Source organism: Lithobates pipiens, unplaced genomic scaffold (genome assembly GCF_037356315.1).
Source record: "Lithobates pipiens isolate NorthernLeopardFrog02 unplaced genomic scaffold, aLitPip1_a1.2 Scaffold_23, whole genome shotgun sequence".
Lineage (NCBI taxonomy): Eukaryota > Metazoa > Chordata > Amphibia > Anura > Ranidae > Lithobates > Lithobates pipiens.
In genome coordinates, this window is record NW_027507785.1 from 163,790,208 (window position 1) to 163,803,121 (window position 12,914).

Sequence of the window (12,914 nt, forward strand, 5' to 3'; positions counted from 1 at the left end):
CTTCAAAGTCTTGCAGGACACGGCGGCTAATGGGAACTGAGTTCCTGTTGTGGAAAAAGTACAGGAACTCTGTTCCCATGCGTTCCCGCAGGACTTGAGCCCTGCATACCACTAAGTATAGGATTGAATTATCACGGTAGTAGCGCTGGTGTGTGTGTGTGTGTGTGTGTGTGTGTGAGAGAGAGAGAGAGAGAGACACACAACAGCTCACTAAAATTTCAACTGGTGGAGTTTCCTCCACTATGAAGGAAAGGACTGCATCTAAAAAAACAATCCTCTGGAGGAATCCCAACAACATACAAAATATGAAGTATCTCTGCATCAGATTCTGATGGGAAAGGAGACAGTGGGTGTTTAAAAAACAAAACAAAAAAACCCCTTATGATTAGGAGGAGCAACAAGTTGCAGTCATAAATCCCTGTATAAAAAAGAAAACCCTGCCTAAATGGAAATCTAGATATATAGAATATTGTGTATATTCTCCATATGGGTAAATGCCATCAAGGAATCCATGTTATTGATATTGCAGATCTGCTGTCCTCAGATTTCTGTCTTCAAATGCAGATAATCTGTCTCTGTTTTTTGTTTCTTACATCTTCTTCTTTTCTTTTTTCTTTTCCAGGCCCTTCGGACAAGCACTCCGCCCTTTCTTGGATTCCATTCAAATTCAGCCACCTGGGGGTAACAATTTTAACAGGCAAAGTGGTCCAAGTTAACGGAACAGAATTGGCTTCAACGTGGGCAGTGCCCCACTTTTTAACTTTAAAATATTTTTATCACCTGTTTTAGACTCGTACATGTTCTTTGTTTCATTCCATTTATATTTTTAATGCAAGGACCTGAAACAGTACTGAGAAGGCTTGTGACTTTTCTATCCATATCATAAAAATCGTTTTCCACTTTAACTGAATTAAAATGTCCCCTTCTTAAGACCCTTCGGTTGGGTAACTCAGAGGTATGCACACCTGCTTTTAAGTCAATAGCAAGACCTTGACAATACTGATATTGGGCATGTCCATGAGCTATTGCATCTAAATGGACAAGCTGCTATACCAATTTTCACCTTTTTGTATGATCTCTAGGATTGTATTCCTTCAAAACTAAGGGGTGAGGGAGGTGCCTGAAGCAGTTAAAGTGGATAACCCCTTTCAGATTGTGTCGATTCCCTACAAATCGAGTCATTTGTTTTGTTTTGTTTTCATATAGAACTGGCCAGACTAACTTCAAGAATAATATGTGTTCTGAATAGTATGTCCTGTTTGTTACCTCTTCCATCGTGTTACAATCGTCTACATGCCTTCACTAGATTATAAAATATTAGAGAAAACTACTAATTTTATTGTTCTTGTAATGGTTATAAACATGAAATTAGTAACTGGTTTATATTGGTTATCTGACCTCGTCCAAATAAGCAGTACAGCTGTAAATATTACATGTGTAATGTAAGCTTGCACTTAATGCAGTGACAGTATACCACATGCAGTATAAAGGTTGCCATGGGCGGTGATGTTCTTGAAAGCATAGTGTTTGAACTTTGCACCTCCTTTGTTGATTAATTTCAAGTACTTCAAAACAGTGCTTTAGGCTGTTTTTTTGTCTGTACCATGGTTGTTTTTCTGAAAGTTAACCTTTATCCTATTATCTTGTTCACTGCCTCTGATTCATTGGCCATAAGCTTTACCATAGATTGATATTACCTTTCTTTGGCTGTCCATACATAGACAGACCTAAGCGGCTAAATACAAATTCCGTTCTTCACCAAAATCGACATGCCTTTGATGCCACAGTATTTGCTACCTGCTCATGCAACGTATTAATATGTGCCCAAAGAAAAAGTATGTTCACATGTTTGTGTACAGGAGAGTGAACAAACTATAGGTTGTAGCAACAAATGACTGGTTTTCCAGCAAGATTGGTGTCACCCTCCTCTGTGTTTTCAAACCCTGCCTAATCATTATTAGCCGATTCAATTCTAGTAACTACCCTTTCTGACCTTCTGCAACTATAATATAAACAAACAGGAGGACTGGGGGTTGGGACTATGAAGCAGGCAGGTGTTTGTTTCAATTAGATAGGGATGGAGGCAATTAACCTTACCCAGTCACCGCCTCATTTAAAGTCCCATTTTCTTTTTTCCAACTAGAATATAGATTTGCATATGTCTAGGCATTTGGCAGCTCAGAATTATTTACTTTAAAAGATCCAAGCACACAAATGTATATTGTCACATCATTTGAATATTGGTTTTATTTGAATATACTGTGAGCACTGTCAGCCCAAGACCATGAAACGCATCCTGTCCCTTCTAGTTTGCATGTTTATCACTTGTGTCAAAGATGATGGCTACCTGTGGCACTTAAGTTCTAGCTCCTTATCAATGATTGCATCTCTTTACATTTTACCATGAGCAAAAAATTATGACCACCAGGTCGCTGTCTGCAGAAGCTGTTATAAAACTCCTCATCTGAGCATTTGTGACATGGCGGTGTACCCATAGCTGTGTAGTTCCTCATGAACCCTTTACAGTCTGATCACGACTTGGGGATGCTTTAATATGAGATTGCATTTTACATCAGATCGCAGTATCAAGTCACACTTTTTTTGCTTTGAGAAAAATTGTATATATCCAAAGGAATAGAAGGTGCCTTTTGGCTCTATATCTATAGTGAGAAACATTTAACTATATAATAAACTAAATATGTAAGGCAGTGGTCATCAACCCTGTTCTCAAGGCCCACTAACAGGCCAGGTTTTATGTATTGCCTTGGGGAGATGCAGACTAGAATACTGTAATCGTTGTGCAGCATGATATTGTGCATGATATCACCTGTGATGTATTTCAGTTAGCTTACAAACCTGGCCTGTTAGAGGGCCTTGGGGCAGGGTTGATGACCACTGATGTAAGATATTTGCACAATGGCCCTAAAAATATTTACTTTGCGTCTGGATACCATGTTCCTAGATAAAGAATCTGATACTCATGCTTCACGCTATGTACAATTATAATAATAATTCTAGAGGGAAGCTGCGTCATGTATCTCACGATTAACAAAAGTTTTAGCCCAGCAGAATTGAGTTGGGATGCAGTATAACTTCACCCAGAATAATGCCAGATTTGGGTGAAGTGGGCTAAAGTTTTATGACGTATGTTGTGCCTACTGTTGCTGAAATAGCGGAGGAGGAGATCCCTCACTACTGCTTCAGCCTTTACAGATGTTGGCCTAAGCCAGACCCCCTTCCATGACCCTCTCCTCATTAATGCATTTCAGTGGGATCATTGGATATTCAGTGGCTAATAGGGCCTTCTGTTACATTTTTGAAGTCCCCAGACTAACATGAGATTAATTTGATATGCTTTTTTAGGAAGTATTTTTTGGGTCTCGGTATAATGGTAACAGATGGGGAACACCAATATCACAGTCCCTAGAAAAAAAATACACATACACTTGGAGCCACACCCTAAAAAACATGCGCCTCGGTTGTACATGCACAGTCCAGTTTAGTTTATTGTGCATTAGCAGATTATTCATATTTTCCTAAAAGGCGTTTGACCCTAAAATGTGTATTTAATGAACATACTTTGACATTTTGTCTTTGTGTACAGCTCTAGTGAGTAACTTCTGATGTCTATCCATATTTCATGGGAGCTTTTATTTGCAGTTTTTTTGCAGACGCGACATAGTGTGGTGTATGTAGTCAGTCTTGATAAAGCTCTAATAGTTCCAGTTTGTTTAAGTCAGTTGTACATATTCTAGAATTGCACTCATGAGATGGAGGGTCTGATGGGGGGGGGGGGGGGGGGGAAACTACCCAGGTGCATTTATCAACCGCTATCATTATCAAACCTCTCATAACTTTATTATATCTGAAGCTGCAATACAATTCTTCAATGATGCCAAGATTGAAAAGTTGCTGTTTCTGGCAAGAAGTTGTTCACCCAATAAGAATTTTGTGTCTCTGCAGGGAATTTTTTTTTTCTTTTTTTGCTATAGTAGATGGACATGTTGGAATGTGTAGTTCATCTGGGTTGCTGGCTTTGCTCTAATACCTGTAAATTTTGAACTGTTCTCATTAATAAAATGTAAAGTTAGCTTGGATTTGTAGCTCTTCCCCAAGGCAGTATTCTAGTTTAAATGCGTCCCTGCACATTACAACACATTCTATTACTTGAAAGATTGAGATAGAAATATTTTCAACTTTTATCTAAAAGGTTTCAGTATTTTCTTGACCAGGGCTGTTTTGCGGGGGTTAAAACATCACAGCTACACTTGAATCCCAATTGAACCTTCAGCTTAGTTTTTGTTTTAATGCACCTGGAATGTATTTAGATAAAGGTGTCTTTAAAGCTTATTTTTATTTTATTTTTTTATCTTTTTATAAGCACCTGCTCTGTGTAATCGTATTGCAGAGCAGCCCCTAACCTCCCCTGTTGGCACTCTCTTGGCTCCTCCTCTTCTGTGTCTGCCCCATAGGAAGAACTTGCTATGAAGGCAGAGGCTTGTTCCTGAGTAGGGCTCTGTGCATCCACCTGCTTCCTCCTCGTGGGACTTGAGAAGCAGCAGGAGCCAAAATGCCTGTGTGAGAGAAAGAGCAGCAATACTGTTCTTGGGCACAGTGCTGGATCGAAAGAGGAGCCAAGTAAATATTTTGGGGATGGTGGAATGAACACAAGATAGAATGCATTAAGGTAAAAAAAAACCCTTAAGCTAGTTTAAAGTTCTTTTTTTTTTCTTTTGAAAGCAGCAATGGCAAAAAAAAGCCTGTTCCCTGCCAACCACAGATGGGGATGCTATCTCGATCTCTGGGGAAGCCGCATTCTAATTTCAGAAGTCCAACACACGCCCCTGCTGAGTCAGATTTATTGTATACCCACCCTTCATTCTGCAAACTGTCAGTAACACAATCCTTATTATAATTTTATGGTAACATGTAACATGGCTAGGTTCTCATTAATGCTGTACCACTGCATTTGGCAATTTGTTTGTGGAAAAGTGTACATGCAGTGTACTGACAGTTGATCTGCCTAAGGTCTGTATACCTAGACCACCCACCTTGCATCACAGCAGTTCAGTTCTGTCTTTCAGTCTTCACCCACAGACTCTGCATGCCTTCTATGGATATGACATTGGATCTGGTTAGCGTGATGCCAAGGATAGGTCATCGAATGGGGTTTGAGAGGAAAGCACAGCATAGTCGGGCTAGAAGGATAGGAATTAAAAATCCAGCCCTGAAATTATCTGGATATTTCCACTCAAATATTGGAAAATTGGTAGACTCATTATGGAAATTTATTTACTATCTGACTTATGAACCTGGAACATGCATGCCAACCAGGGATGTTAGAATTACATTTTTTATGCATTGTGTTCAATGTCCGTGGCTTAGGAAGTATTGAAGGCATTACAACCGCATGACTCTTTGTATTTTCATAAGATGAGGTCAGAAATGGCAGCCTACATATTCTCACAACACGGGTTTCCTTTGAGGTGTACAGAATGCTCACTTAGCAAAGTGAAGATGTGTTAAGTCTGAATACCAAATTATGTGTAGGTGAGTTGGAAAAAAGAAAAGCTGGCTTTGCACACGATTGAATTCTGGAAATAGTAATTTTCCTTACTGTAAGTGAGGCAATATGTTTTTGTTGGCTTTTTAGGTTAGGGGTTTTTTGTTTTATTTTTTATTTAAATGTTGTATTGCTGTGCAGGCCAGTATATTTTAGATTTATTCTGTACAGAAAGCCTTCAGGACACATTTGGCACTATTTATTTAAAATGCAGTTTTTGAGTCCTCAGAACAATGAAGTATCGTAACTTTTACAGATAACTGCCCTTGCCAAGGTGCTCTTTCCCTTTTTTTGTTTTTTAAACAAACCAGATAGTCTTAAAAAAAAAAAAAAATCTGTACTGAAACTTTATTACCGATTGTGACACTATTTTGCACTTTAAAGTCTGAAATAAGTTGTCACAATACTGCGTTGTTTCAGAGTGACAACGCAATATACCTCAGTTTGGTTTTTCAATTTGTTAAAGTCTGGACGACTTGTGCTCATATGATTTTATATATATTTTATTGTCAGACATGAGCGCATTTTGGAAGCTGTCCTGAAATGTTGAGAGGCAGAAGCTATATAACTTGTCAAATTTCTTGGATAGTTTGAAATGAGATTTATTGTTTTTACAGAGTTTGTGATTTTATACTCAGGAAATGTAAATGAAATATCAAACCGCAAATAAATGCACTTTAATGCCCTAAACTTTTTTTTTTTTTTTTTTAATAAGCAGCATACTGTTTCATTGTGCCCGCCAGACGTCCTCTTTTGATAAAGGGTCAGTTCACCCAAAACTGATATTTCAGTTTTTTGTAGATGATGTAGACTTTTTACCTGCAGTATCTTCACGGGACATCAGTGGTGATCTGTGCACCTGCTTTGGCAATGACAAGGGTCTCTGACTCTCCATATAGTGTTGTTAATGTATTTTATACCCTGAGTGCAAACAACGTGTTAAGTGCAAACACTCCAAACATGGGCAAGGGTACCCACAATTCTAAAGTCATTGGAAACCGAGTCAGAAACCCATAGGATCTTGCTGCTGAAATTGCTAAAACTATAAGACCGTGTTTGCCTCAGCCCACAGGACTTCCCTTGAATGAAATATTAATTTTAAGGTTGACTAACCCTTTAAAGTTTAACACAAACCACATTTTTTTTCTTTTAAGTAATGGGGTTGGGAGGACTTAAATATTGTCAGGTTTTTACTGCTGCATTTGATGGCATTAAGAAGATTTCCCTTACTTCTTGTCCTCTAAAATACCTATATAATATATTGGAGGTGTATTTAAATGTTTCCTTACTCCTCTAAAAAGGTGTTTTGGCGTGTGTCCCCTTGGAAACCACGTCCCATATAATCCTTTCCCACTGTATCCAAAATGAATAAAACATTTTGGTTGGAGTAGGGCTTTAAAGCATAACTAGGTACCTCACATTAATTCATTATAGGATTCCATAGCATCCTGTTTGTTACATTGAATAAAACTGTTCAATGAAATATATGATCTAATGAGTGCTTAATGGTTTCGGTAGCTTACCAATAAATACCCACTATAAATACTATTGCCTTCATTAACCAAAAGGTAAACTTAAAAATTTATGGACAATGTTTTCCAGTAATTTGTGTATATTTAATATTTATTGTCTTTTTATTTGTACTGTATTGTAAATCAAAATGTAATTCAGCTCACTAAAGGAGGTCTAATACCAAAAAAAGCTCATTAAATCCTCCAGGGGATCCTGTGCACGCAGAACTTTTCCCATTAAAATCTGAGCAGTGAATGTTCAATAAAATAAATCTTTTTTGTTTCTGTCATTGCTGTCTGTAGCTCCACCCCCTGTTATATCTTGAAGCTTACAAGCGGACAACCGCGCACACACCGCCTTTACTACACTTCTCTGAAACAGCCTAGCGAAGTATCTGGTTTGTGCTGTTGACAGTGTGTACATTTGTGAATAGAAGTTTTCCAGCTTCATTCACAACACAAGCTGACAGTTTTCATTCTATGACCTGCATACCTGGCTGCAGTTCTGGACTCTGTAAACTAAAAATGAGAGATGAGGAGATAGCACAGCAATGTTCTGTCTGGCATCTCAGCCAGGTTCACATATGTACAGCCGTGTTTCTCAGTATGGGGTCTGGTGCATCCCAGTTCCCCGCTTCCAGCTACGAATCAGGTCTGAATTTTTGCCTGAATTCACACCTAAACAAGGCACAAAGATGCACCGAAACCTTTTGGAATGTGGGCCGCCACTGCCCTGGACCTGTGTGAACCAGCTCCATTGAGAGCTGGTCACACTGGCATGTCATGCAGAGGAACCCGCATCAAAATTGGCACATATGTGCACCAGACCTTAGAAGTAGAGGGTGCAGGTTCTCTGTGTGCTGCCCATCATGTCGTTCTCCTCCTGGGCTATCGATTAAGACTGTCTCTGTCCATCTGTGTGGTCAAATAGCTAGTTGGGTGGGCAGGCTAACTATCCAACACCACATGTCAGAAACCTTGGCATGTGTTTAGATGGGAACAGGTGATATGTGCACAGGATTCTATCAGGGTTTAAAAAGCTCTATTTTCTTACGGTGAAAGATTTTCTTTAAGTGTTTAGAATATAATCATATACCCAAATTTTGAATACACTGTTAATGGTGTAGTTTTTTTTGTTTTTTACATACAGTCTAACTTTTTTTTTTTCTATTGTACCTCTGTATTAAAATTTCTCCTGTGTAGTTTTCCATTAAAATAAAAATGGAATGTGTAATAAAATATGTTGTAATGTCTCAATATTTTATGCTTATGCTCTAATTACAACTACTTATGACAAGTCTCACTATAAATGGGTATGTATAACCTTTTCAATTCCAGCTTTGTGTGAAAAAGACCACTTCCAGAGGCACCTGGGTTTTATTTTTATTTTATTTTTGCATTTTAGTGACTAGTATAAATGAATATTCTAGCCAACAAAATCTGTTTCCGTCTGTTAACGCATGTAATTGCACACAACAACTAGCACCACTTCTCCCTTTTTTTTTTTTTTATTTATTTTTTTACTTGATTTTTCTTCCAGCTCCTAGCAGAAAGATCCAGTGTACATTATATTTTAATATACTCTTGTACATGAGGTCTAAAACAGGTAAGTGCAAACCTGGACAGCCAGAATGAGAAGTGCTGCCCAAGGCTAAAGCTGGCCATAAATGGATCAAAATTGGTCTGGCTCAGCAGAGACTGGCTGATTTCTGCACAACTACAGTACCCATACATGAACTGATACTGAATACATGATACTGAACTGGTCCAATTTTGATCCATGCATGGCTGGCTTTAGGGGGTGTTTTTTATTTTTTTTTATTTTTCCCTCCTTATATTTCAGCTATTCATGACATGCTTGGCCCTCTCAGGCCAAGTAACGTAGGAATGTAGAAATGTTGTTTTGTAAACCTAATTTATTGCTATAAAAAAACAAAACATCATCATCTCTGCCATAAGGCCTCTTTCACACGGGGCGGATCAGTAATGATCCGCCCCGTGATGATCCGCTCGCTCAGCGGGGATCGCTCCGTTGTCCCCGATGAGCCGGCTGCGGACAGGGCGGTCTCCGCACACTGTGCGGGGACCGCCCTGTCAGCTCTCCGCTCTCCTCTATGGGGATCGGACGAGCACGGACCGTGTGTCCGTGTTCATCCGATCCGCTCTGCAGACGGACAGAAAAATAGGATTTTCCTCCGTCTGCAGAATCGGACATTTGCGGAGGCGGACAATAGCGGGTGTCTGCGGATGCTCATCCGCAGACACCCGCTATCCCATAGGGATGAATGGATGTCCGTATTTCATCCGCAAACGGATGGATGAAATACGGACATACCATCCGCATGTGTGAAAGGGGCCTTAGGGCTTGTTCGCCCATCCACCAGGTGGGGGGGGCTAATGAGCCACACTTTGCACGGCCTCCAACCTCTGCAGCAATACAGCAGAGGCATCTATGTATGGTTAGCCCCATGCAATTGCAAATTATCTATGTACGAGAGAGAAACCGGATAAAGTTAAAGTTAACTGGGGTGTCCCCCGAGTGTGCAAACAGTCAAATTGACTATGGATAGCCAACCTACCTACCAAAAGGGATAGGTCGAAAAATCAGTTTAACTTTGCAAGGATAGAGCAGTCTGCCTACAATAAGCCGTAAAATCACATAACGAACAGTGACCTGTAATTTCTATTGTCCTCTTTAACCACTTGCCGACCTGCTCACGGATAGCTGGCATGCGCCTGCGGGTCCCGAAAACTCTGTCCGCCAGCAGCTGCAATCATGGCGAGGAGAGCCAGAACTGGGAACTTTCCATGTAAATTTCCCCGTTCTGCCTAGTGACATGACAGGGATCTACTGCTCGCAGTGATCGATGTCATGTTTTCAGTAAGCCCATTCCCCCTACAGTTAGAACACGCTGGGGGAACACACTTAACCCCTTGATCTCTCCCCCTCCCCCCCCCTAGTGTTAACCCTTTCCCTGCCAGTGTCATTTTTACATTGACCAGTGCATTTTTATAGCACTGATCAATGTAATAATGTCACAGGTCCCCAAAAAGTGTAATTTTGGGGCCAGATTTGTCTGCCGCAATGTCGCAGTCCAGCAAAAAATCTCAGATCTCTGCCATTACTAGTAAAGACAATAAAAAAAAACATATAAAAGTCCTTAAATCAATCCCATAGTTTGTAGACGTGATACATTTTGCACAAACCAATCAATATACTACGTTTATTTGTGGTAAAAAAAAAAAATGTAGAATATATATCAGCCTAAACTGATGAATACATTTTTAAAATATATCATTTTTTTTGGATATGTATTATAGCAGAAAGTAAAAAAAAAGGCGCTATTTTCTTTATAGCGCAAAAAAATAAAAAAAACGCAGAGGTGATTAAATACTAACAAAAGAAAGCTCTATTTGTGGGGGGAAAAAAGACATCAATTTTGTTACATCGTCACATGACTGCGCAATTGTCTGTTAAAGCAACACAGTGCCGTGTTGCAAAAAATGCTCTGGTTGTTAAGGAGGTAAAATCTTCCAGGGCTGAAGTGGTTAAGATGTATTACTATAAAAAGATAGTGTTGGGACTTTCCTTTCACTGCTCGCAAACACACACGCTGCTAAACACAATATTGTTTTGCATAAAAAGTGGCATATCCATAACCTCAAATCCCATTAATCCAAAATGTGAAAAGTATTTTACTTCCGTCTATTAATGTAAATCTGTGCCCAACGTGAAAAGTAGCTTCTGGTTGCTAGTATTTCTCCACACTGTGAAAAACGCTGCAGATCATGCTGAACTTACATCATGTGGTGTCAATATACACACTTCCCAGAAGCTGTTGACCCCTTTGCTGTGCACTATAGGCCAATAATTGTGTTGCCCCTAGAAGAGCTTTGTGCCACTGACAAATGGTAATAGCTGATATGCCCTCAACTGCATCATAGTAAAACTGTAGCTATACAAGGAATTCGATGTGTAGAGTTCAGGAGCAGTGTGTACATTGAATATGAGCTCACAGCAATAGCACAATAACCCCCTGTAGGAGAGTCAGTGCTCCCCTGGGCCATGCTGAAGGTCTTGGAATTAGCAGGGGTGAAAGACTTGAGAATATTTCCTTGATTATTAAACCTATTTTACATTTGTGTCTGTTTTGTCAGCTTAAAATTCGGAACAGGATTTTTATACGACAGTGAACAAAATAAAATACTATATTAAACATGGAGTTATATTAGGCAACTTTAGGCAAGTTAACTGATGCATAGAAATACTACTAAGTTTTGCCTGGGCATCAATGACTCCTGGTCACAATAGGGTTATATACTTGTTTTTAATCCTATCATGACTAAACATATTGACCTAGATATGCTAATCTTTCTTCATGCTTTCTTTGCCCTTTGGAAAGTTAACTCATTGATGGAATTCACATAGAGGGGTTTTCACAGTGAGAGCAACTCAAGCTGCAGTTTGTGCTGTACAGAGCCACTTGGTTTAGTAAACTTTTGTCCTCAAGCTTAGAGGACATTCAGAGGATGCAAGGAAATGTGCACATAACAACCCATTTAGGGCTGGTTCATGTTGATGCACATACATAAATGCATATTGTACATGAATTGTTTTTATCATCCTTTCTTCTTTTTACATATACGAATACACAACTCGCCTCACTTTTTCATATGTTTATATGAAAGGTTGCAGTGAAGTTAAAGTGGTTCTGCAATAAGGTAAAAAACCTTCCATGATCAGCTACCCGATAGCTCCCTCCTTAACCACTAGGGATCCGCGCTATAGCCGAATGACGGCTGCAGCGCGGACCTACTTTGCCGGGACTACGTCTATTGACATCGTCCTGTGCACTAGCGGCCTGCGCGCCCCCTGAGGGGCGCACGCGGCACGCTCTGTGATCAGCGAGTCTATGAGACTCTCCTGATCACGGATGGAAGCAAGGGGTCGATCACGACCCCTTACCACGTGATCAGCTGTCAGCCAATGACAGCTGATCATGTGAAACAACGGAGCCGGTAGTCGGCTATTTTTCCTCCTCACGCTGACAGCCAGCTTACCAGTGCCCACCTGCCCCCTGCCAGTGCCCCCTCAGTAATAAAAAAGTGCCACCTATCAGTGCCCACAATCTGCCTCAACAACGGTGCTGCACCCCAGTGCCACATATCCGTGCCCATCAGTGGTACCTATCAGTGCCACCCATCTGTGCCACCTTATCTTTGCCCATCAGTACTGCCTTATCTGTGCCTATCGGTGCCACCTTATCTGTGCCTATTAGTTCCGCCTTAACTATGCCTATCAGTGCCCACCAGTGCAGCCTATCAGTGCTGCCTCATCAGCGCCCTTCAATGAAGGAGAAAAATTACCTGTTTGCAAAATTTTATAACAAACTATTAAACTTAATTTTTTGTTTATTTTTTTATTTTGCATCTTTTTTTGTTTGTTTAGCAAAAAATAAAACTCCCAGCTGTAATTAAATACCACCAAAAGAAAGCTCTATTTGTGGGAAAAAAGATGATAAAAATTTCATTTGGGTACAGTGTTGTATGGCCGTGCAATTGTCATTCAAAGTGCATCAGCGCTGAAAGCTGAAAATTGGTCTGGGCAGGAGGGGGGTTTAAGTGCCCAGTAATCAAGTGGTTAAAGCAGAGTACCACCCAAAAGTGGAACTTCCGCTTTAAGGACTCCTGACCAGTGGCGGCCCGCCCATAGGGGGCGCCCGGGCGCCGCCCCCCCTCTCCCTAGGTGTAAAAAAAAAAAAAGTTAAAAAAAATAAATAAAAAAAAAGTAAAAAAAAAAAAACAAAAAAAAAAAAAACGGACCCTTTAAGACATTTAAA

General features: G+C 40.0%; 1 protein-coding gene across 1 annotated transcript in view; it reads left to right on the forward strand.

Moving 5' to 3' along the window:
- Positions 1-7,346, forward strand: part of DESI1 (desumoylating isopeptidase 1) — a 63,041-nt gene extending 55,695 nt beyond the window's left edge. Inside the window, exon 6 of the mRNA XM_077452528.1 lies at positions 623-7,346. Coding sequence (XP_077308654.1) covers positions 623-716 — 94 coding nt within the window. The 3' untranslated portion in view covers positions 717-7,346. The remainder of the gene's footprint in view (positions 1-622) is intronic.
- The last annotated feature ends 5,568 nt before the right edge of the window (positions 7,347-12,914 follow it).